Source organism: Eleginops maclovinus, chromosome 1 (genome assembly GCF_036324505.1).
Source record: "Eleginops maclovinus isolate JMC-PN-2008 ecotype Puerto Natales chromosome 1, JC_Emac_rtc_rv5, whole genome shotgun sequence".
NCBI classification, from domain to species: Eukaryota; Metazoa; Chordata; class Actinopteri; order Perciformes; family Eleginopidae; genus Eleginops; species Eleginops maclovinus.
Genome location: NC_086349.1, coordinates 13,624,787 through 13,649,237, shown reverse-complemented (window position 1 = coordinate 13,649,237; position 24,451 = coordinate 13,624,787). Strand labels below are relative to the sequence as shown.

Here is a 24,451-nt window from a genome sequence, read left to right as displayed (position 1 = left end):
ATTTATGCTTACAATTCTGGGTCAACCTTGCCTTAAGACAACTAAGTGCTACTATTTTGTTGGAATACTTTTTTTCTAAATAACATTTCCACCACTATACACATTTTCCACCCACTCTTTAAATGTATTGGATATAGTGAGGCAAAGGAGAAACTTAAACATTTCAGTAAACTGTAATTTATTAATTATTAAATCATGCGTGATTGAATATAGTCCCATTTCATTGTTTTAGGCAGTAAACCTCTTGTAAGAGCTTAGAAAATTATGAGTTTGATTTTGAAGTACATACCAAACACTACCCTAATTATCCAATGTATCCATTTACCTTAAATTGTGTATTAAATAATTTCAATATTACACTTTGATATTAAAAAAAACCTTTTTCACTAAGTTGTGTTGTAATACAGCTTGTAATAAATACCTTTTATGGAACAAGTCAAGTGACAAAGTAACACAGATGTGGACCTTTTGCATCATATGGTTTTCAAAAACGTTTGGAAACGCTCCTTTGTAGTCCATCTTTAATATTACTCCTGTGGAATCGGGGACGAGCTTAATGACGCGGATGTGCTGCGCGTGAACTGACAGTATCACCTCGTGAACGCGCTAGAGCAGCAATGGCTGCTTTGGATCGGCGAAATCCTAATCTCGACGATTTTGTCGGATTAAACTGGAATTGTTGGGTAGATAGGGCGAATATTTTGCCATCTGACGGTGAGTCGCATCCCCTGTCCCGGAACTGGTCTCCATCATGTCACAGTGTCCTAGTCCTGTGATTTATTTGTTGTTACCACATACACATAGAGCGGCATAAAGCGCGACCCAAACAAAAGACCCGCTGGGTCCTAGTGCAGCGGGAGTTTGCTAGGAATGTTATCTGGCAACAAACAAAAACAACTAATTAAAATCATTTTTCTTTGTCATTTTGTAATGTAGTCATAAAACACTAGCTGGTAAATACAACGCAAGATGTTTACCTGTGAACAGGTGATTGCACCGTTAGCGTTAGCCTACCAGCTACTGTCACACCAAACAACAACACTGACGTTTCTAAGTAGGATTTATCCAGTTCGCTAATAGCAAAAATGTTTGCGACCTGACCAAATAACAAGAGGTTGTAGACAACGGGTATATCTTAGGTATGAGAGGTTTAAAGACGCACATTTTATTTAGAAAACTTTAGAAATCATAGTAATATACAGCGAATCCACAAATCTGAACCACGGACTGATGTGAACGACCTGATCCGCAATACCCCCTCCCAACATTTCATGCTGAAAGTGTTTGCTTTTCATACAGCTGGGTCTTATGTTGAAGACAGCAGCAAGAATGGGAGGAACCGCTATGACACCATGACCCTCAGGAGAGAAGGTGAGACTCAATCCCTTTTATTGAAACCCTCATACTGAGATGTTTTCCATTAATTCTGTTTTGTTTTCTCCTGGTTAGACATGCACACATTTGGCCACTGCCCTGCACATGATGAGATGTATCTGGTGGTGTGCAGCCACTGTGGCCAGGTGGTGAAGCCTCAGGCCTTTGAGAAGCACTGTGAGAGGCGGCATGGTCCTCTCAGTAAGATGTGTGGACAGACTCCGGCACCACAGCAGAGACCCCGTTCTGTTCGTCCCTCTTCAAATCATTCCCGCTCTAAAGAGTGGCAGAAAGATGGCAGAGGTCATGAAGTCAGCGCCCCCTCCTCGGCAGCACAACCTGCACACCAGCACAGGCCTAGCAAGGCCCAGAAGGAGGCAGTGAGGTACACCTTTTAGCATTATTTACTTCCAGTGTTGGGGAGTACATTGTACCATGCAACAATGTTAGGTCATAAAATTGCCCAAAATGTCTAATCATAATCAATGACAGTTCACTGAGAAACATATTTAATTAAATGTAACTTCCCAATCAAATGTGGATGATTACAAAGAGGTTACATCTGAATATATGATTTTTGAAAAAATGGTTTATATGTGCAATACATCTTTGATAATGTTACCCTGTTTCTATCTTTATTTAAGTTATATTCACAAATGTTTAATACACGTTTGACAGTTATCAGTGTTGAGCACTGTTGGGAAGTTACCTCTGCTTTGTTTAAGTTTATGTAGTTTTTTTCAGTTTTATTGCCTTGATTTTGTTTTCCTGCTGTGTCTACATTTCAAACCTTGCATACATTTTGTGAACTAATTTTGAAGATATCTTCTCACACTACCTTTGCAGTTTCCCTTCAGTGGATACGTTCCCCCAGGAAAATGCCCCCCTTCCTCACTCCTCCCCCTCATCCACACCTCACCCCAGGGTTCCTCCTTGGCACTCAGGACCTCTGCCCCCTGGCTACTGTTCCTCCTCCACTTCTCCGTCAGAGAGACCCTCTCTGCAGAAGACCACAGCTGGGCAGTCCAGTGAGTCCCTCTGTCCTCACCGGGGAACAAGAACCTACAGCCGGATTTACAAAAACATCAGCAGTAAGTCTGCTGCTGATGTTTCTACATCTGTTGTGTCCTGCTGATCTCTGCCATGGACCATTAAAAAGTATATTATCCTGGGACTAGTATGATTTACCCAGTAGGATTTACATTGTAGAATAATAATAATAATAATAATAATAATAATAATAATAATATTTTATACATATTAGTTTTACATTTTATTTTGCTTTTGAGAAATGACCATATTGTGTTCTGTGATTTTCCCCCATGATGGATCATGCTGTCTGTGTGTGTTTGCTTAATTTCCCATAGATAAAGAATATGATCTGAACAAACACTGCGGAGTTCCTGACCCAGAGAGGAAGAAGCTGTGCAGCCGGGAGCTTATATGCAATGTAAACTCTCAGTGCTTTGTTCAATATTATTACCAGTATCTTTATTGTTGTTCATTATTCACAGATACTTTTCTTTTTACTTAAACAGAAACATAGAAGATGAATTTATCTGATAATAGTTTGTTTGAGATAGGATGTAATGCCGGCCTTTCGGTGCTGTTCTCTCCACACAGACTGATTCCATCCACCAGCAGCATAAAGCATTGGGAAGGACTAAGACACTTGCCCAGTTGGCAGAGGAGCAGAAACCAGCCTCCATAGGTCAAGCTATGGATACAAAAACAACTCGGACCAGTAAAACACTTAACAACAACTGTCACATTCCCAGGTATAGAATAAGTACATTTTATTTACCAAAATACATAGAAATTATCACTGCAGTTGATTTTGTAGTTCTCTAAATAATTTTCTGAGAAGGGCAAGGGCACAATGATATGAAAGCTAAACAACAGAATGACATACCACCGGTTTTTGTAAAATGTGTATAGTGGGGGAGTAATGGCATGTTAACTACAGAGCCCTAATGTACACCTTTATTACCTGTATGTCGAGGCTTATCAGCAAGCTTTGCAACCAATATCTACTTAAACCTGTTTTTATACAATTTTCTTTATTAGTTGGCAGTACACGTGTAAAAGTGGCAACATGACAAGCATACAAGAAAAACAATGTTGTGTATGGCAATGTTAAATCATCCAGACGGTACATGTTGAGTATCTATTGTGTTGCTTTATTCTGTGTAATGAATGGTTCTCATTTGTTTGGTTTTTCTCGCTTTCAAAACAGGTCTGAGGACCCATCAGAAAATGTTCCAGAGGAGGAATTTGACAGCGCTGTGATATTGGAGGCACCGCCTCAACGTGCATTCAACCAGAGCCAGCTGTCGGCCGAGCAGAGTGAAGACGATGAGAAGGAAGAAGCCACAGACCTGCCTGCCACAACCTGGCACCCCAAACCTCTCGGGGTGAGTGCACATAGAGTATAGCAGTGCAGTGCAAAAGTATGAACGTTTTTGGAGGGGAAGAGTTACTTTGCAGTTTGGAAAAATGTGGATATTGAAAAACACTGAGTATTTTTCTCTCCATTTTTTCAATTCAAAGAAAAGGTTCAATTGATTCGTAAATCTTTATATTTTTAAGCTAACTGTTTACACCTCTGAAAAGGATATGGGTTTTTGTTGTATTTATAAAATGGTTTCTCTTCTCCAGCTATGCACTTTTGGATGCCGCACAATGGGCTGCAGCATCTTCACCTTCAACCGGCGTTTACATCACCTGCGGTTTGCCCTCAGTGCCATGTTGGAGCACCATGTCAGCACACATTTGTGGAAGTGAGTGTCTCTGCTTTCCCTTATAGATATTTCACCTATTTGAGTATGAAGATATGAAGAAAAAAGTTTCCTCAAAGTTTACACCAATAGAGGACACAGTATTTAAAGAGCATAGTGCATTGCCATTTACATAGTTTTGAATTATGTCATGAGAAAAGGACAAGTGTTGATCTAATACTGAGCAAAGATATCCTTTAAAATAAACATTTGAAAAAGGATGCTTTGGTGTCACAACATTAATATACTCTTAAGAAAAACTCAATCCCCCCCTTTCAACACTGTAGCTTTCAATGTCTTTTAAAAAAAACATCAAAAATTAGTGTATTTGTTTATCAGATTTTGGAACTAAAGCAGGTAGTTGTACAGAAACAATCGCAGGGATTTTATGTTACATATTTAAGGATCAGCCACTGGATAATCTGTCATAACAAAATGAGGCAGAAACTGATCCACCAGAACCAGGATATCAGGATAAGTGAGAATATCTTGATTTGATTCAGGGTTCTTTATAAGGATCTCTTTTAGCCGAACTGGGCTTTACTCACTGGAGTCTTAAGGAATGTACAAATGCTATACAGCACAACCAATATTGTTTAAACGTCAAACCTACATACTTAAAACAATGATTGTACTTTACACAGCAGGGAAGCCATTGTAGTATACGCTGGAGGGTCAAATGCACATCTCTAGACAACTGTACCTGTCTTATTATGTGACTTTTGGAGCTGTCCAATCTTAGTAATAGCTTACCTGACTGCCAATTAAGGCTGTCTCGGATCTCTTGCCTGGATGTTTTTCTTTTCTTTTTTAATTATGTTTAAAACAAATCCCTTTGAGCTACATTTTTCCCCTTGAATTTACAGGAAAATGCCTCAAGTATCATCAGGTCTCAGGTCATGTAAGGTCACAGCCCCAGCTGTAGGATCAGCTGTCAGGATTGATGCAAGATCCTCCAAATCCACTGGCTCCCTCAGCCTCGAGTATACCTCACTGGGGCAACTGGAAACCAAACCCAGTCTGCACAAATCTAGCAGTTTCAAATCACCTTCTTCCACTGCAACACCAAGGATTGGGACTGGCAAACGGCGCAACCCTGTCGGCAAGGCACGGCTGCAGGAGGAGGAGCTTATGCAAGATGCAAGTGCAGCACAGAAAGCTGCCATGCTGTCTAATGTGGGTGAGGGCAAATCCTCCAAATGCAGCAGAGATCCCCCCCTCAATGAGAAGGGCCAGCCACATGTCCCCTCCTCTCAAGGAGCAGTTAATGATACTTTCTCAAACGTAAAGAAGCCATGCCCTTCGCTCCAACGCTCCCCCCGCAGCAAAGCGAGGGCTCCAGGGATTCAGCAGCAGGGTGTGCCCTTCAACCACAGGGGTCTTGCTGAAAAACGCAAAGGCAGCAATGAGTCAACGCCTCTTAGCTCCTCACTGTCCAGAACCTCCAAGTGTCAACGCTTGTCCTCCCCTTCCCGGTAGAGCAGACAGAATGGAAGGAATATCAGGGATCTGCATGCGTTGGGCTTGGAGAAAAAAATCCAACTCCTAAAGAGTGAGTAAACAAGCCAGCTATGACACAAAATTCTGTAGGTCGCATACACCAATGTTTTTTATAATGTGTATCCATCAATTTAAGCCTCAAATTACATAATTACCACTGAAGATGTTCTTCATCTGAACTTGATTGTATGGTTCAAATAACATTGCATTTGAAGGTGACAACTTATCTCTTATCTTCACAGCCAAATAGAGGCCAGCCTTAAAAACACCATTTGGGGAAGAGGTGTGTGTGTGTGTGTGTGTGTGTGTGTGTGTGTGTGTGTGTGTGTGTGTGTGTGTGTGTGTGTGTGTGTGTGTGTGTGTGTGTGTGTGTGTGTGTGTGTGTGTGTGTGTGTGTGTGTGTGTGTGTGTGTGTGTGTGTGTGTGTGTGTGTGTGTGTGTGTGTGTGTGTGTGTGTGTGTGTGTGTGTGTGTGTGTTTTTTGTTTAACATTTGTATGCACAGATATCAGGAATAAATATTGGTCTGCATATTAATATGTGTGTATTTTTGCTAACTGTCGATTTTCCTATGTGACTAAATGTCTCAGTTTATTACCTGTGTAAGAATGTATAAATACCTCGAACTACTCATGCTGCTAAAGTTAAAAGTCATCTCATGGAAAAACAATAAAAAATTCTTGAATCCTTAAAGGCCCTGCGTCTCCTGTCTTTGGACCTGTACTACAGCCTTACAGATAAAATTCAGGAGAATTGACAGGTGCATTTTAAAGTTTTTCTCAGATTATCCCAATTGTTTATTTGACCATTTTTTTAATTTCTTACTCCAGTTTGAGCCATCTGAGTATGGAAAATCTGTAAAATAGTTGAACAGTTTTCTCCATGTTTAACCATATAGACACTTTTTAACTATAAACCTTCTAATAGGGAAATTACTTCCTTATTTATGACGTTTTGGTGCATAGGTAAGCATTACCAAAGTTGTAAATAGATGTGTGTTAAATTATATAATCACAAGACAACAGTAACCAGTTGAACTTATTTAATATGGTGCTACCTGCTTATCTGTTCTTATATACGGTAAATATACTTTATTTGTATATATATATATATATGTATATGTATGTATATATGTGTACTGCTGAAATGCTTGTGAAATAGTTGTTCATACACCAGATGAACATTGTATAGACTGAAAAATAATTATAAACAGTCAGAGACGCAGTGTATCTTACCTAGAGCTTGAGCTGTTCTGTTGTAACGCATCTGTCATACATTCAGCTTATTCTTATCTTTTTATATTACAATTTGAAAATGCACTTTTTTATTAGAATGTTTTCATGATTTTTACTTCATGTTCTACATCAAATATAGTTGTATTTACATTTTAAATTGCATTATCTATCAAATATAAAGTTGCATAAGGCCAAAAAATATGTTTGTCAACTCTTGTCTTGACTGTTACTATAATAGAAATAGAAGTGACCAGTAAATCTAAATGTTACCATACCATAGTGCACCTCCAACTTGTAACACTAGATGGTGTTAAGCTGTCACTTTTGCTCCCAAGAAAAAGCATCACGATGAAACTTTAGCCATGTTCGCCAAATTAAAACAGCAAATATTTTTCATAAACCCTCTTTCATATTGTAGTCATGTGACAAATAATACAATCAAACACACTCTGTTCATGATAACATAATAATCTGTACATCATTTGAATGTAAACGTTATTTAATTGTATTATCCTGTATGAAACCGTACTGTCCTGTTTTTCATCCTCACTGTTGCTGCTTAAACTCCTGAATTTCCCAGCGGGGATTAATAAATGTACATCTTATCTTATAAACAGTTATAACTTTCAGGGAGTTAATGCACACTTGATTTATTTAGATCGTGCTTCCAACACAGCTGTTATAAGAAATGTACCTAATATCCAGTTAGTCACTCATATATCCCACCATGCTTCTACTGCAATATCTACCAATTCCAGCTATGGCATAGTAATTTGGCCAAAATGTCACAGCTTTACCCTCGGATTTCACAAAGATTTAAAGCAAATAAATAGAGGAACATTTCTGGAAATAAAAATGGACTCCACAAAAAGTGTAGATCTTTTTATTAGGTCAAATGATCAGTATTCTTTATCTTTAATGCCTTCTAGGTTGCACCTATCCTGCATTCAGAGAAGATCTTAAGCAAACCATGCAAAGCCGTTCCACTATAGCTGTGAGACCTTTCTGATATTAGGGCAGTGGCCCACCAGCTTGTCTTTTGAAGCAGTGGTCAACAACTCAGTGCTTTTAATGCGTTTAAAAGCTCCATCCATTTCCTGTGGACTGTTGTAGTTGCACGCTGTTAAGGCAGCACACGATTTAACTTCACAACTTCAAGGATGTTTCCGTAATTGCTACTACATAATCAGAAGAACAGAGATAGATGTTTTTCGGGCAGAGACCACTCCTTTTTCTAATTCTCTAATTTATGATAAGTGATCATTTAGCGAACAGTTAATGCAAAGGGCCTGTGAACTGTAGAGATCTGAAGATGTTGTTCTACTGATGCTGCAAATGTGAAAACATTCATGCATCACAATACATTAGAAACTGAAACGGTCCTGAGAAGATTTCTTTGCCCTATGTCTTCATATCCATTCAGAACCCATTGTATTTGAAGAATTCATTGGTGTATTTGAATGGGTCTCTTGATTTTTCTCTACATTGGTGGCTTTTATAAAAAATATGTTTTGCCTCTACAGTTGTTGCTGTAATGGTTGGAAAGTACCCCATTGATAACTAACCCTACAACTCTTTACATCACCTGACACAGCCACCAATCTGATAAAGCTCTGCGTTCTCTTTGAATACCTTATGGCTTTTTGATGCTGACTGAAAATAACTGGTGGCTACATACTCACTGCCCATTTGGAGATATCAACAAATTCAAAACTGGCCCTCCTCTTATAGTTTTTGATACATGTTCAATATATATTTTCTGTTTAACTATATTGTTAAGCAGAGTTAAGTGTAAAATACATCCTATGTCATTAAAAAAATGAAAACCCACCCCGCTTAAAAAAGAACATTTATGGTCCAGACTTGAATGTTGAAACAATTAACAGCAGCGGACGTAATGCTAAATGATCAACAACATTAGAATATACAAGAACACAGTCAGTATACCGGTAGAACATAGCAGTACACAACTAACTAATACTGAACACAGAAAAATGAGTCTTAATACATATATATACTGTATATATAGATATATATAGGGAGGCAGATTTGCTTTGGAGAGAACAAAGCCACTCGTTTCCTCTATGTTACGACCTTACCAATAGCACTTAGTTTTCTTTGTACACACATGCAACTTGCAGTGTAAGTGACATTGACTACAGCAGATTTAACTCAATTGACATTGTTTTTTTGCTGGGCAAACACATTTTTCTTTAATGGTCTGCCAGCTCAATGTGGGCTCTTCAACAGCCATCTCTGCATCATTTTAGTGTCTCATTTGAGATAATGTGACTGCCATCTAGTAGATCCTCATGCAGCTTTGAGTGGCCATGGTTTGAATTCCAAGATGTTTTATACTGAGCCCATGATGAGAAAGAAGGGACAGAACACTTTAACTATAGAGGGAAATACTCAGGTGTTCGATCCCTAAAAGCGAGCGAGATTCTTTGCCAATTTCAGCCTGCCAGCAGAAGGGCTAAATGTGGCTTTATTTTAATGCGTCTTGTGGTATATTTGATGTTTTTCCACCTGGTGTGCGAGAGTGGCATGATTCACGCACCACCTCTATGATAAGTGTGACTTCCTTTTCTCACCCACTCACAGCAGATCCTGAGTTGCACACTGCAACCGTGAATATAACATCAATTTTGCGTAAAAACGTATTCCGCTTGTGAATTTTACCATTTGAGAGCTATTCTGACATTTATTTGCAATATGTATGTGAATTAACATACCAATCTGTTCTTATTTGTGCTGTAGTGTTAGAGTGGGAAACTAAACCGCACACAGAAATAAATTCAAACACTATTATTTCCAAGTTCTAATATTATATTTTTCCAATCATAAGAGTCAGTGGTGGACAACATGTTTAATAAAAGCTCCAGGCGTTTGCCTCGTAACCAAATTAGAGACTACTTAAAGGGCATCCCATTCACTGCCTGTTTAAATGATTGCTTTTGAACTTCAGCGAGGGCAGCCTTGTAATGACAAACACACAAAAGGTACACAAACGAAGCTAACACATTCTGAGCTGAATCGAGGCTGTCAGTGAACAGGGAGCCACAGAGAATGGCTTTGTGTTGCTGTGACTCATGATAACACACCTATCCCCTCCTGCTCACAGAGACAAAGACATGGGAAGCCGCATCCCATCAAAAGATGCAATTAGCATTTACGCCGGGCCAGCACTGTATTACGACACAAACACTGCACAGTTTAATCCCACTTTCTTGTTGCCTGTTTAAAACCTAGTTAATGTAATATGCATAGCATACAAGGTGTCTTGCTTAGAAAATGCGCTTTACTATAAATTCAGTTATTTTTATAAGTTATTTTCTGAAGGAACATGTGCCTTCTGTTTTACAAGAGTTTGTTGTCAGTAACTTGAAACTCAAAATAATCTCTCTCGTGTAGCATCTGAATTACTCAAAGTATCCTGTACTCTGAGGGTTTTATTATTTGGCATCTTTACCTGTTAATACCACATACAGATTGTTCTACCTACCACGGGACAAAAACATTTGTAATCTTGCAGCTATGCAAAATGCTAAATTCAATATTTAAATCTACTACATAATTTATGATATGAATACTTAAAGTGTTTTCCTAATTTATTTTTTAAGCAATGTACATTATAATATTCAGGGTTTTGAATAAGGTGCATATTTTACATTCAGAATAAAAATCAAATTTAACCAAGAAGCGTTTTGGCTTGAGTGTCTGCCTTAGGCGTATTTAATTCTGTAAGGTTTTTGTTTTGTTAGGAAAACTCATTTGATGCACAATTTTCTCATAAGCAGTGAGCTGCCTCGAGCTGGCTAACTAGTTTATACCTGTGGTGGTAAACTCACAAGCTTGTAAAGGTGGAACACATTTTAATTATTTGATTTACTGCTGGGTAGGTGGTGAATTTAATGTAGGTGTTATTAAAGTCTTATTTAAGTGTTGATCATATTTGATTTCCTTATCCAAATCTGAAAAGTAACTAAAGGTATACGACGTAAATGAAGTGGAATAAAAGTCCAATATTTACCTCTGAATTGTAGTGGGGTAGAAGTACAAAGTAACCTAAAATGGAAATACTCAAGTAAAGCACAAGTGCCTCAGAATTGTACTTAAGTACAGTACTTGACTAAATATACTTAGTTACTTTACACCACTGGTGTATACTATACTCTATGTCAATTAATCCCTCTAAATTGCTTTCCCCTACATCGCTACACAAAAGACTATACATCAGATCAAAATAAAGCATAAAGATTAGCCTGACAAAGTATATCTTAGTACATTGCAGGTATCAGCTATGAAGTACAGTGGAAATTACCTGCTTGATTTAATGTTTGTGCTACTACTTTTTTTTAATACAAATGACTAAACTTCCAATGAATGCACATTTTATTTACCCACATACAGATTGGTTAGGGACCTGTAATGTGGGGTTATGGCATGCAGTTCCTCTATAGATGACTCAAGTTTAAAGATAGATGTACTCACAGCCTTGTGACGGTGCCCTATCTGAGTCTCTGTCCCTGTGTTAATAGAAGAGTGGTAAACAGAGGTCTATGCTCTAATGTTTAGGTAAGATGCAATCTATTCTAGTCTTTGTAATAATAATAAGTATGAGCCAGCAATGGGTCCACTTTCAACCTTTGCATTGTATCACATGTATTTTCCACACGCAGTTTAATGGATCACTTCCTGAGTGCTTATATTGACAATATATCACCTACATTTCACTCTCATAAGACTTCATTAGTTTCCAATCTCCATGTACACTGCCATTCCTTCACAGTATGAATATTAGGTGCTACAGATTAAAATGCTGGAAAAGTCCTGCTTCTTGTACTTCTTGACAACAGGACAGTTTTTTTTTAAAAACTCCCTTTAAAATCCTTATTTCCACTTGCCAGCAACTACAGATGAAAAGCCTTCTTTGTTTTCTCTGCCAAAGTCACAGTTACTGTCTATATTAACTAAAACATGGCTAATGTTGTACCATATACCCCCAGTCGTAGCATCCATCGTCATTGCCGGTAACACCTCAGACCACCATTGGAGTGTCTGAGAAGACGGAGCTTATGGACTCTGCTACTGACTTCTTCCTCTTCCCCTTCATAAGAGAACCAGCCTCTGCATCCATATCATCCTCATCATCATCCCCATCCCCATTGGGGTTTAGCTTGCCGTTCTGGCCCTGCAAGTCCTTGGAGTCTATGAATGCCACATGCCTGTTTAGATCGGCCTTCAGCGCTGGGTCGTCATGGGTCGGTGTCACACTGAGCATGGACGAGTGGATGCTGTCCTCACCCCGCGTCTTTCCTTTATTGGGGCAGCAGAAGCAGCGACACGGCGTCAGGTAAAGATACATAAGCACCAGCACCACACTGGCCAGACAGCCCACTAAGGTTGTGTAAGCTGTGTTCAGGGAGTCCCCAATCCCGTTCATGGTAAAGTTGTGGACCTTCAGCACCACGTAGATTGTTTCATTGAAGGCAGCGCTTGTCGCAAAGCAAGTGTAAGTCCCAGAGTCCTCGTTCCTCACCGGATTAATCTGCAACTTTCCATCTTGCACCACTTTGGCAGTTTGGTTGCTTCCAGGCTTTACCACGACATTACCAGGCATAATCCAGGTCTTTACCATGTTCTTGTGTTTGGTATCACAGCCAAGGATCAGCCTCTGCTCCAGAAATGCTTCTTCATCCGCCTCCTTGAATGTGCTGCAGTTCATGTGATCACCGCTGAGTTCAAAAACACCCACTTTGATTTTTTGAGGGCCAGGCAGAATACACGTGTATTCCTCTTTAAAGTCCACTGCAGAGTTGAGCTTTCGAATGTACCAATGGGCGAGGAGTGTGTAGAGATCACAGTGACACAGCAGAGGGTTATTGTGAAAGTAGAGGCCATTTTTAATCCAGGCAGGCAGTTCCTGGAGCTCTTCAATGGGTAATATCTTGATTTTGTTGGAGGACACATCCAGCAGACTAAGGTTCTCTAGGCGGGACTTTTCTTTTACCAGCTCCGCTGGAAAACGGGAGATTTGGTTCTGGCTAAGGTAGAGCTTCTGAAGTTTGATCATGCTGATAAAGGCTGCGCGGTTAATCTGGGAAATGTGGTTATTGTACAGCAAGAGGACCTCCAGGTTGACCAAAGGCTCAAAGATGAACTCATCCAGCAGTTCCAGGTTGTTAGAGGACAGGTCCAAGTAACGTAGTTGCTTCACATTTATGAAAGCCTCTGAAGAAAGGAAGTTGAGACCATTATGGCTGAGGAGGAGGTTATGGAGCTTCGGGAGTTTGATCGGGGTCCAGTCAGATCGCAGCCGTTCTATCTCATTGTAGCTGATATCCAGCACAACAGTGTAGAGTGGTATACTTGTCGGGACGTAAGTCAGATTCATCTTAGAGCAGCTCACTATGTTTGAGGCGCAGATGCATGTCTTGTGGCAGTTAAGGGTTGATGCCGTTGCCCCTGGAAGCCAGAGGAGAGCCATGCAAAGAGTCAAGGAGAGGACCCAGCTTTGACGCTTTCTCCAATGAGGTAATGTTTCCAACAGGCAGTCACCTGTTCTGGTGGAAGGCTGCAACATGCTAGCGGTTTATTTAAATCCCAGAGAGGTTTACTACGATCCCATTCTCAGAGAACAACAGGGAGGAGCAGTTGGACGATTCCTGGGCATTTGCTGACTGAAGGCTGAAAAAAGCAAAAACAAAAACAGATATTATTAATAGACGGAAGTACACATTGTGCTTTGTATATGACTATTATTTTTATAAGACTACGAAAACGTATGTACATTTATGAAACAAAGGGAAAGTATTCAAATCCCACACTACCACAATGGAAATCTGAGATACAAATGTTGTGTTCACAGAAAACTCTGAAAACGTGAACTTACTGTCACTCCCACATTGACGAGTCCTTTAAGACAAACACGAGATAAGTTGTGAAGCTGCTGTTACAGATGCTGTAAACTGTTTGTCTATATAGGTAAATAACCATGTCATGTTCAAATATGATCCCTTTATTCCATACTGTAGGTAACATTCTAATAAACACACCTTGATTAGTCGTAAACAAACATAAAGTAGCTAGCATGTATTTATTTAATTAATAAAAGTAATAATATTCATTGAGAAGTAGTATATTATTTTAATGTAGTGGCAATCAGTATCACTACTTTATTAAGCGTGGTTACAACCCTAAAAATCCATCTTTTTAAATGTTCTGTTTTTTGCAAGTAGAAGTTTAATACACAAAAAAGTAAAGTAATTTAGCTAGATCTCAATGTTATTCAAAAGTAAAATATTAAAGGCTTATGCATTATGCATACTGCACAGTACTTAAGTAAATGTCTTAAGTAACTTCTCACTTCTGTACCCTTGTGGACATGCAGTATGACATGTAAAGAGCCACTCTCTCAGCCTCATCACGCATATATTGTATACAATGCCATCTCCCTCCTGCTGCTTCCTTTAAAACAAGTGCATTCACACTCCTGGAAGGAACATGCATTGATTTCCTTCCTCTTCTTAAATCCCCTCTCACACACACACACACACACACACACACACACACACACACACACACACACACACACACACACACACACACACACACACACACACACACACACACACACACACACACTCTCTCACTCTCTTTCTCTCTCCTTCTCAGACCGAAAGAGACCATTCCACACTAAAATACAGAAAACTAATAATAATGTGAAATCATGCAAATATTAGCCTTCGTTATGTCATCTTCTGAAATGTCCTTATCAATTTGAGGAACAGCAGTGCAAACGTTGCATTGCACCATTCTGCTCGAAAACAAACGCGCACAACATGGAAACGTGAGCCGAGAGATGCGGAAAGAGACCAAGGAAACACCTACCTTCAACCTATGATGGAGAGATGTTGTATTTGATTAAAACGGCTCCTCGCCTCTTTACAACGGTGCTCCAGACAAATATTCCCAGTCTGAATGAGTCCGTGCGTCTGCTGTTGAGGACAACAGCGGATGTGGGGAGGAGGGGAGAGCACTAGAGATCTCCTCGTCAAAATAATCCTGGTCCACGCGGCATCAATATACCCTGTGCATAATTGGGGGGAAAAATATTACGTAAAGAGAATACGTTCTTAACTGCTGACAACAACCCGATGAGCGACCCTGTGTTAATCAACTGGACATATCATGAGCACGAACGCACATCCTTCCTTTGCACAGAGATGGCTCATTTCGGGCAGGTTCGGCTCCTGTCGACTCTCATCAGCAGCCATGGAGATAATGAGCAGTCTGCAGCTCACAAGCTTCCTGTGGCTCCTCGCAGGCCGGCTGCTGCTGCAGTGGCTGACGTGTTTTCGACAGAGGTGGTGCTCTCAAACCCAGAAGGCACTGTTGCCCAAGGTGTCGCACGCAAGAGGCGCTGCAAAGACGCACAAATAGTGATAACCCGAGTGAGCTGAAATTAAGTCCAACGGGCTTTGATCATTTGCTATTACAGTATAATGGCTGTATATGTATAGGAAACAGTTACTATGATAGTTTTACATCTTCATCACGATCACACTCAGTCTAATATGATCAATTAGGAGCTCAGCCATATGTAATACACTCAATATTCAATATCTTGTTTGTGACACTTTGATCTTTCCCCTCATTATAATGTCCTGTTGACCTGTTGGTCCAATTTAAAGATATCACATTGCAGTCTCATTGTCAACCAAAAGTGGTACAGCTATAACCATTTTTGTGATGTTTACCTTTTTTAACAGGTGAAAAAAACACCCAGGTAGATGGATGTTCTTGTATTTCTTATCTAAATGAGACATATACTGTATGTCGCCAACATGTAGCTGAATCTGGCCAAGCACTTTCCTTTTCCCCAGGCCATCTTTCACACTAACATCTGACAGCTGAATATGTTAGCAATCACTACATGTTTTGACTACTGCCACTTTTTTATTCTTTGGTTGTTTAATTATACTAGGGCTTAAAATGACTAATACTCTGTATTCGTGATCAATTCATGATTGATACAAAAGTGATACAGCAGCATTCAAGTCATTGTGTTTTTTGGCCATGTAGCTGAAACACACAAAACAAGCAGGACATTTGATTCCAGTCCTTGAGGGCTTTAAAATGTGACAATATACTCCTTAAATTAGAACATTTCTGTGGGTATGTAGCTATTGATTAGCCTGGTAACATGCTGGTTTTATGGTTTGCATCAGAACATTAATTGATGGCTATGTCTTTTTATCGTTTAATAATTTCCTGACTTTGCCCATTTCATTGTCACTCAATGTGCAGACTCTGTGTATGTAGTTGATTAAGTTTGTTTATGAGTGCTGACTGAGCGGGGAAAACCTTGTCATTTTGTACTCAAGTGTATCCGCCTACATGCCTTTTGGGATTTTTTTTCCGGGTTTTCCTGAATTCATAGATCTGCTGCAGCTTGCCTGGCAAAGCTTTAAGAGCCCGAGTTTTGCCAATAAGCTGCTACATCAATGTGGCCGCCTACTCAAAATGCCACCAGAAATCATTTTATAAATGAATATTAACATGGGACACAGAATGTTTTCATGTCATATGAATTATATCTTCATTAAAAGATTAAAAGATAACATATGAATAGGTGGGACCCTTTTCTAAATATCAGGATGACAGACCAGATGATCAGCACTGCGGCACTCATGGAATTATCGGTCCGCCTTGAAGTTCATTCACTCATTTTCATGCGTTGAATTAAAGCTCAAAGTAATTTCACTAAGGGTCAACCATAGAGGAAAAAGCAGAACACATAATACCAACTGATCTTTTTCCATTTCTGATCTTTGAATACAACCTGCATTTCATCTGTTTTGCAGACATTGTGATCAGGATTTCTATCTTGGTGCAAAACTGGATCACCGCCCCTGTGAGGCAGATAAGCATGGCAGGGTAATTATGATTTCTGAAACTCTGTTGGAGCTGGACTTGCCTTGAAAACTGCTTTGGCAGGTAATACAAACAGATTTGAAGCAGACTGAAATGCAGGCAGACATCCCTCATGCTTTGTTTTTTAAGATAATGTATTGCCAAATAAATTCTCCAAGCACACCATAAATCATTGGATACAGATTTAACTTATCTCCCTCCAAAACAAATAGAGTTTATTCTGAGCCTGAGTTGACACTTAAAGTGGGACAAAAATTGGCTGACTTAATAATATCACTCCGAAATGTAGTTTTTCTTTTAATTAATTGCTAAAGACATCTCATTCTTGCTGGAAAATCAGATAATACAGGTATAAACCAGAGAAACCTCTGTGTCACCAGAGCACTGCAGCACTGACTCTCCTGAGATGGAGCTGAAAGTGATTAATGTTCGACTCCACTTCCTGCTGTGATAGGGATAGTGTTGCCTGGCAACTGCCTGCGGCCTTTCGTTGACTGTTTTGGCTCTGTGGCAAATCTGAGGTGGCCTTGCCTTCTCGTGTTTATCTCTGTGTACCTGCTCAGATGGGATTTCTAGCACAGATCAATTGCAGGAAAAATACCCTGCAGTGCCTCTCCATGAACCCAGGGACACACATCTGCTTCTACAGTATATTTACAAACCTACTTTATAATTTATGAGCACATACTGCCACATTTAACATGTGACCAAACCTTTGTCTTTATCTGCAAAGCTGTCCATCAAGGCAGGCAGAAAGCCCTGACTCTACATCCTATGAATCATTAAGTAGCGGCAACGTTGTTGAGTGATTATGGCTCTTGTAACGGCTCAGCACTTTAGCGTCCATTTCTTTGTCTAAGATGGCCATATCCTATTTCACAAATGATAACACATGGAGAGAGTCTTGCTGAAAGCTGTTCACCTCATCACACGACTGTGAGGATTATCAGCAAGGTCTCACGATCACAGTGATGATGTTTACATACAGCAGGCTCTCTGAGCTCTACCTGGCCTCTCTGCTGACATAGTAAACACACACTCTTGTCCCTGAGCTGACTGGTTTACACAACATACTTTACAAAACTGGATGCAACCAGACTCCATGCTGGCTGAGAATGTTAGACCAGCCGCTATGTCCACAACATGGCACAAAATTCCCATGTTTATGTTTGCCAGCAGTTGTGATAACTCTTATTTTCAGATTATTGTTTATAAAACTGCAATAACAACAGCATTTGCATATCATCACTTCACAGTATGGTCAACATGTTTGCTAACTGTAGCATCTAGATAAAAAGCAACACTTTCATCATTTGGAGTCGAGTGTCTGACATCCTGGCAAATGTAGGTCCAATATTCACTCTTCTCATTACCTCTGTCTTTGCTCCCTGTTTCTGGGAGAAATGCTGCAACTGAAAGCAATGCTAATGCTATAAGTGCTGTAAGAGTGAAACACATCTACAGGAGTACAGGATGGCTACAAAATAAGAAGAAACTTGCTAGAAATCTTGTTAATGGTGGTGAATATGCACTGGAAGCAAACAAATTGTAGGCCTTAGACACTCCTGGCATTCTGTTGTTGGCGTGTGAATACACACAAACACTAAGCTAGCCTGCTTCCGTGCAAAAATTGGCAAATACAAACTAAACCCCTAAAACCTTTCCAGGCAAATGTCCCCCTTTATGGGGGATTATGTGAAATCTATTAGCAGTTACCATAAAATAGGTGAATGGGTGAAGCATGGGCCAAGGAATTATCAATTACATTCTGACCTGAATAACTGGGTCAATACACAAATGATTCTGAGGGCATGGCCTTGGTAGAGGTTTGTGCCTTCCAAGTACCTCCCTTTTTCGTTAAAATTATTTTTTTGCAATAAGCAAACTAAGCTTTTCCCATCATTAGTTCCATGTCACTAAGCATGCAAATTACTTGCATCCTATAGTTAACTCGGTCATAACTGTACATTTTTCTAAACTAGTTTATGTTGATGAAATGAAGATTAACGTCGGATTAATTTATTCCCATGTACATATTAGTTCACGTGTCACTGGATTGTTATACCTGGATCTAGTGTAATTCTTTAATGCATGAGACACAAGGACAGCATGCACCAAAGACAAAGTAAATAATGTATATCAGTTATAAATAAACCAGTGGAACGGTAGTGTGTCTGACGCAGGGAGCTGTGCTTAGGGAGGCGTTTAGATCATCAGAGTTCAATATCACTTCCCAGTGGCTTGTACACAGACCTCAGACATGTGGATGCAGGAATAGTCTTGAGAAACAAAAGCAATACAAAAAAAAATGCACAAATGTAACCGTAATCTTTGTATAGCCTACGTCTGGACTGGTCTTGGTTTCCATGGCAATACTTTCGGTTTTGATGAGCAGGGATGAAACAAGGTCACTCAACAATCATATCTCAGAGAGAAAGCCCACATGGCGCACATGCTTCAATAAAAGCCGTTTGTAATCTCGGTCTTCTCCTATTGCTTAGCAACAGGCCGTACTTCAGCCATGTAGACGTTCGACCCCGATTCCAAGTCGGAAGAAAGGGCTGCAGGTGTCAGCCTACACTGTGAGCATTAACAATGGATGCAATCACGAGGCAGGGCTCACACTGTTTTCACTCAGTAATTAAAGCTGTCGCTGGTGCAGTTACGAGCTTTGCAGTGATAACTGGGCATAATTACCTCTGTCAGGTGAAACTGTCAAGCCAAGGACCTAATACATATTTATTTAAAGCTTGGGAAATATGAAATCTGCAATCAAGAAAATTGTAGAGAAAGAAAAACAGATATAATTGATTTACTTTGACATTCTGATTAGAGAGAGAATTAGAAAGATATTGGCAGACGAGGTATTTCCCAGTCTGTACCTCTATACACAAGATGAAGCCCCCTGAAGAAACCAGGAAAAGACTCTAAATAGTTCTGGACTCCCTGCCTGGAAAATGCTAGGCTCCTTATTTCACAATCAGGAATTAAAAAAATGCTGTGGTAGTGCTGCTGGTTTATACACGCACTTAATCCTGAATGCATCACTCGCGTTTTCTCCACTTGCTTGAGTTTTTCACTCAGCGGCTCTTATAGCTAGCCACTTAGACTTGTCTCTTATAACTCTGCTCTGAAGCCATTTTATCATGGTGTCAGAAAGGTGCAGCAGGCAAGGCAACATCAGTCAACGCAGCTCATTACTTAGCAGAGAGGAATTTCTATTCCTCACAACACACGACCCGGAGTCCCTCTTGTTGGCTTTGCTCAGAGCCCATCAGCCTAAAATGCGGATCTGCTGGTCTTGTGTGCTGTGTCTCTGTTGGCTTTGTTTTTACTTTTTTCATTTATCCTCGCCTGTGGCCAATGGTGGAACATCAAGCCTGGGCCAAGAGGTCTTCTCTACAGTCTCCAGTCAAACGGCAATGATTGTGCTCCAGGGGAGGCTGAAAATTGCATCTGCGTTTTGGAGTGGAGTGCCGTAATATGGCAGAGAGGAAAGCATGCAAGGAAGTAACAGGGTGCAGTGCTGAATCTCCTCATACCAGGAGATAGTGGTGCTATGTGGAGATGCACATTTTTCTGCATTTTAAAAACAAGAAACTGTGATTACCAACAGTCGTTTCAATGCCGTTTCACTTGATGATAGCTTAATTAGGAACAACGTGCACAAATGAAATCGTACTTATTTGCGGATCTTTTTGCTCAAAAACCTGACTGAGCTCAATATGCAAACATCTCATTAAAATGGGTGGAGTGCCACATGAAACAGGAATAGAGTGCAATTAAGAGACTGAGAGGCTTTACCTCTAAAGTCATAGGAGATTAAGGAACCTGAAAACACAAATCTGCTGCACTCTGCATGAAATGCTGATAAAACGTCCCCCAACAAAGCAGTGGCAGGGCAGAGGGAGGCATTACGAGGCCTTGATAGAGCATGAGAGGACACACAGGGCTGAAAGGGGAGATCGTTGATGGGAGGAGGGAGGTTGGCTGAGCGAGAATGAGTTGGACGGAATGTCCATTGTTTGTTTTTTTTAAACGGGTGTCCTGTTGCATCATTAGAGCCAGCAGAGGTGTTTACTGTGTGCCTTTATTTATTGGGCTGTAAATAATAAAGCACTCACTGAGCAGGTTCCTTGATGGCAGAGGTTAAGACACAACACCAGACACACTGCGTGTAAGAGTGAGCGTCCCCTGGTCAGACAACTCGATGTGTGTTTGGAAATGTAATTGAGTGTACTCCTCATCAATTAGTGAACACGTTGTGGCTCTATGCTGCTACTAAATTTAGTCATCACTCTCAAAGCCCTCAGGCACGCACCTTCTCGATTCCCATCATTAGCTGGTTGACTATTATCTGCGATGAGCATGACCTCCTCTTATTCCCCCTGAACGCTGGCATTCACAGTGCCAGCTAAAACAAAACCAGACACACACTCCTCACGCATGAATCCCCTTCAGTGACTCCATTAGGAGTGAGAGGATTTTATAATCAGATTTTAAACTTTCAACAACCCCTCATTCATGGCTCTACCCTGCCAGTGTTGTTTGCTCAATCCCACGATGCAGTAGTGGGAAGTCAGCCCAAAAAGCCAATTCAGCAGCAGGCGCTCCAGACATGCAGACCCTGTTAAGCTGCAGATGGCCTTTAAAGTTGTTATATAATGGCTACTGATGCTGGGTGCCCTGTATGATGAGGAAGTAAACCAGTCAGTTACCTTAGTGCGGAAGGATGTTTCCATTATTCAGGTGCAGGTTCGCCCTTGGGTGCTCTACCATGGGTCCGACTTCCAGTAAGACTGGACACTCGCCTGTGACGAGTATAGGGGGTGAAAAGACTGACTGTCTCATACATTACACTGATCTGAAATGTATTTGAGTATAGTTGATTCTCATCTGGCAATTTCTGTAGGTTTTTCATACTGTTATAATTTAAATAGATGTATACATAATTCCTGCATTCATTTCAGTTGCTGGTGGTTCTTGGAGACTTTGGTACATGATTTGCATTTTCACCCCAGTGCCCTGTGCTGCCAAATAACTATTGTAAATACTTCTTATGTACACCCTACTACTAACCCTACTATTAAAATACATTTACAGTAGGTGGAAACATAATACACAATCTTTATTTGACAACTGGACTTGCCCAATATCTTCCAAATGAATAATTTCAGAACAAAACATTGGATCAGTATGTAGAGAAGTTGACATCTAGCTCCATCTCGTACATCTGCAAGAATGTATTTTTGCTTTTAGGTTAAGGCGTTGCAATTTATCAAGTAATGAAGAGTTTTTATAATTCAATAATTAATTTATTTGAGCTAAATCTGCATCAACGTAGAATTGTGCCACTTTGGGGCCACAGAAACAAACTGACAACACATATTATCTTTACCTTTAGACAGTATGCTAAACGTGTTAGCACGAATTACCTTTTCTGACACATTCAGAAGCTATGCACCAACATTATAATTCATTTTGAGATGTGATGAATGTCTAACATTTCCTATTCCTTTCAGCTCATTTGTAATATCCACAAACCTCTGAGTGTTATTTTGATCTAAAAGTGCTAAATGCTCGCCTTGTGTTAGTCACTTACTGTGGCTGTTAGTGATCAACAGGTTTTGTAAAGGAGGGTTTGAGAGGTTTTTGTAGAAAACTGCTGCTTTGAAAACACAGACACTACCGAGTGGGTTGAGAATCACCTGCCTGACTATGGCCACACCTTTCTACATAGTTATTTGATCCATTGTTGATTACTTGTAACATATTATTTTTACACCATGGTATTTCACATTGTACTTCTTTGAAAACTCCTTTCTTTTTCTTCTACTCTTTTTTACTTTTCTATGTGAGGATATTGAGTTTTTTTTGGCTTTCAGAATAATCAGATGACTCATTTGGAAAGCTGCAACTGTGACAGATTTTGTGTCTTAACAATACATATCTATTGTCCAGGGGTGCACAATCAAGAGAAAAATCCCATTGCTCTGGGGCTCAAAAGTGATAATGTGCTCCTGTAAATTAAACTGATTTATTTTGTTTGTGTCAGTCAGCAATAATCTTCAGCTTTTGAAACAGCCCTGTGGCGAGTGTTAAGGGATTTAAGAGGCTCTACTTCTCTTGCCTCTATTAATTACAGCCCTCGGCTATCGGCAGAGTATGGACATTTTCTGGGAAACAGGGTTTAATGCAGGGTCATTATTACAATTCCATCCTGTTTCTGCTGTCATTATTGCAGAGCAGGGCCCTCAGTCAATAGTACAAAAAAAAGCTCTCCCTCTTCCACAAACACACAGTATAATCAATGTGATTTCTCAGAAGATACATTATGCTGCCCTTCGGCACTTGACTGTACTCTCTGTAACCTAGTTAATGGATTTAACGCAAAAAAACTGATACTGAAGTTTGCTTTGATTATCAGAGACAGAAATTGTGTACTTTAAAAGATTGAACGTGCGTTTATTTATACGGCATAGTTGAAAGGCCTATTTATCTGTTATTTAAAACATTAATCCAATAAGAAGGAATCATATATTTCAATACAATTATAAGGATAAATACTGATTACAAAAATGTTTTAAAATATTTGTAGCATTAATGATTGGTCACACATAACAACACATTATGAGTAAAAGCTCAGTCACAACATTTGACAGCATTCATTATGAGCAATAAAGGACAAAGGGCTAGAAGGAAGCAGATGTAATTACATTGTGGACACTTTTCACTTCTTCCAGGTAGATTTGACCTGCTGCCAATGGGAGCATGAAGATTACTGTCATCAATCGCAGAGAGAAAAAGTGATTGTGAATGTCTTTTATTGTCTTTTATGATTCAGGGGATTAGATTTGTCTTAACAAACTATTTAAATCTCGTTCTTTTGACTGGTACAAAAGCCAAAAATTCCCAAGACAAATCCCAAAGCTGTTGACTAAGTGTATCCTATCTTTGTAATCAACTAAGCTTATCAGCTGTAGCTTTATATGTAACAGAGAGAAATAAGCGTGACATCAATCCTGTCTGCAAGAAGGCATTAACATGTTTCCCAAAACGGTGAACTATTTTTCTGGTTTTTGTATTTTTCTGGTCAGTAGGTTCAAAAAAGGTAGCCTACTCTAAACTTGTGCGTGGTGCTTCAGTGGCAGAACTGTCAAAATGTGTTTTGGGGTTGTTGAACCACTGTGTCTGAGTGCACAGAGAGCTTGAGAGCTGCTTGGCTGATTTCCAGCTTCTCACCCTTCTGAATGCTGACAGCTGGCTTGCATTATTAACTGTGCAGCATCTGTCTGGTTTTCACAACATCCCTCCGCCTGCAGGAATCAGCTCTCTCTGGCTCTAATGAGGACAGAAGACATAAGCAAGATGGCAGTGGAGAGAAAAGCTGAGGGCTCAGAGTAAAACAGCTCCTGTATGAACTGCAGTGGTGTGTTTGACTGCAGTCCTCCCATAGTGGTTTTCATATCTGTTGTCTCATAGGAGCTGCTTTTGAAAGGAAAAGGCCATGAGCCGCACTAATGCAACTTTATTTGATGTGATGTGACAGAGAGAAAAGCTCACAAACCTTAAAGAAATGGCAGGTTGCTGAGTCAGTGTTTTCCTTTTGCAGACCTCTGGCATTTGCA

At 39.9% G+C, this 24,451-nt stretch overlaps 2 protein-coding genes across 3 annotated transcripts; one reads left to right on the top strand and one right to left on the bottom strand.

The window, feature by feature from the left end:
* Positions 1-571: 571 nt before the first annotated feature.
* atxn7l2b (ataxin 7-like 2b) lies at positions 572-6,590 on the top strand. Of its 2 annotated transcripts, XR_010167586.1 has the most exons (10): positions 572-714; positions 1,300-1,371; positions 1,450-1,759; positions 2,221-2,465; positions 2,742-2,824; positions 2,998-3,152; positions 3,611-3,788; positions 4,033-4,154; positions 5,018-5,703; positions 5,894-6,590. XR_010167586.1 is itself a non-coding variant. In XM_063903019.1 (9 exons), the coding sequence occupies exons 1-9, from the start codon at positions 618-620 to the stop codon at positions 5,628-5,630; spliced, it is 1,875 nt and encodes a 624-aa protein (XP_063759089.1). In that variant the 5' UTR covers positions 572-617; the 3' UTR covers positions 5,631-6,588. The 2 variants fall into 2 exon arrangements, 1 of the variants encoding a protein (XP_063759089.1); XM_063903019.1 differs by having other exon boundaries at positions 5,018-6,588.
* A 1,161-nt stretch (positions 6,591-7,751) lies between these two features.
* Positions 7,752-15,204, bottom strand: amigo1 (adhesion molecule with Ig-like domain 1). Its single transcript, XM_063911018.1, has 2 exons — positions 14,778-15,204; positions 7,752-13,574 (listed from the first exon to the last, which is right to left on the bottom strand). Exon 2 carries the CDS (start codon positions 13,468-13,470, stop codon positions 11,926-11,928), a length of 1,545 nt encoding a protein of 514 aa, XP_063767088.1. The 5' UTR covers positions 13,471-13,574; positions 14,778-15,204; the 3' UTR covers positions 7,752-11,925.
* Positions 15,205-24,451: the final 9,247 nt, after the last annotated feature.

Coding starts and splice junctions, on each gene's coding strand:
- amigo1 (XM_063911018.1), bottom strand. CDS start 13,470: ATGTTGCAGCCTTCCACCAGAACAGGTGACTGCCTGTTGGAAACATTA.
- atxn7l2b (XM_063903019.1), top strand. CDS start 618: ATGGCTGCTTTGGATCGGCGAAATCCTAATCTCGACGATTTTGTCGGA. Junction 3,153..3,610: donor AACAACTGTCACATTCCCAG/GTATAGAATAAG, acceptor CTTTCAAAACAG/GTCTGAGGACCCATCAGAAA. Junction 3,789..4,032: donor GGCACCCCAAACCTCTCGGG/GTGAGTGCACAT, acceptor TCTCTTCTCCAG/CTATGCACTTTTGGATGCCG.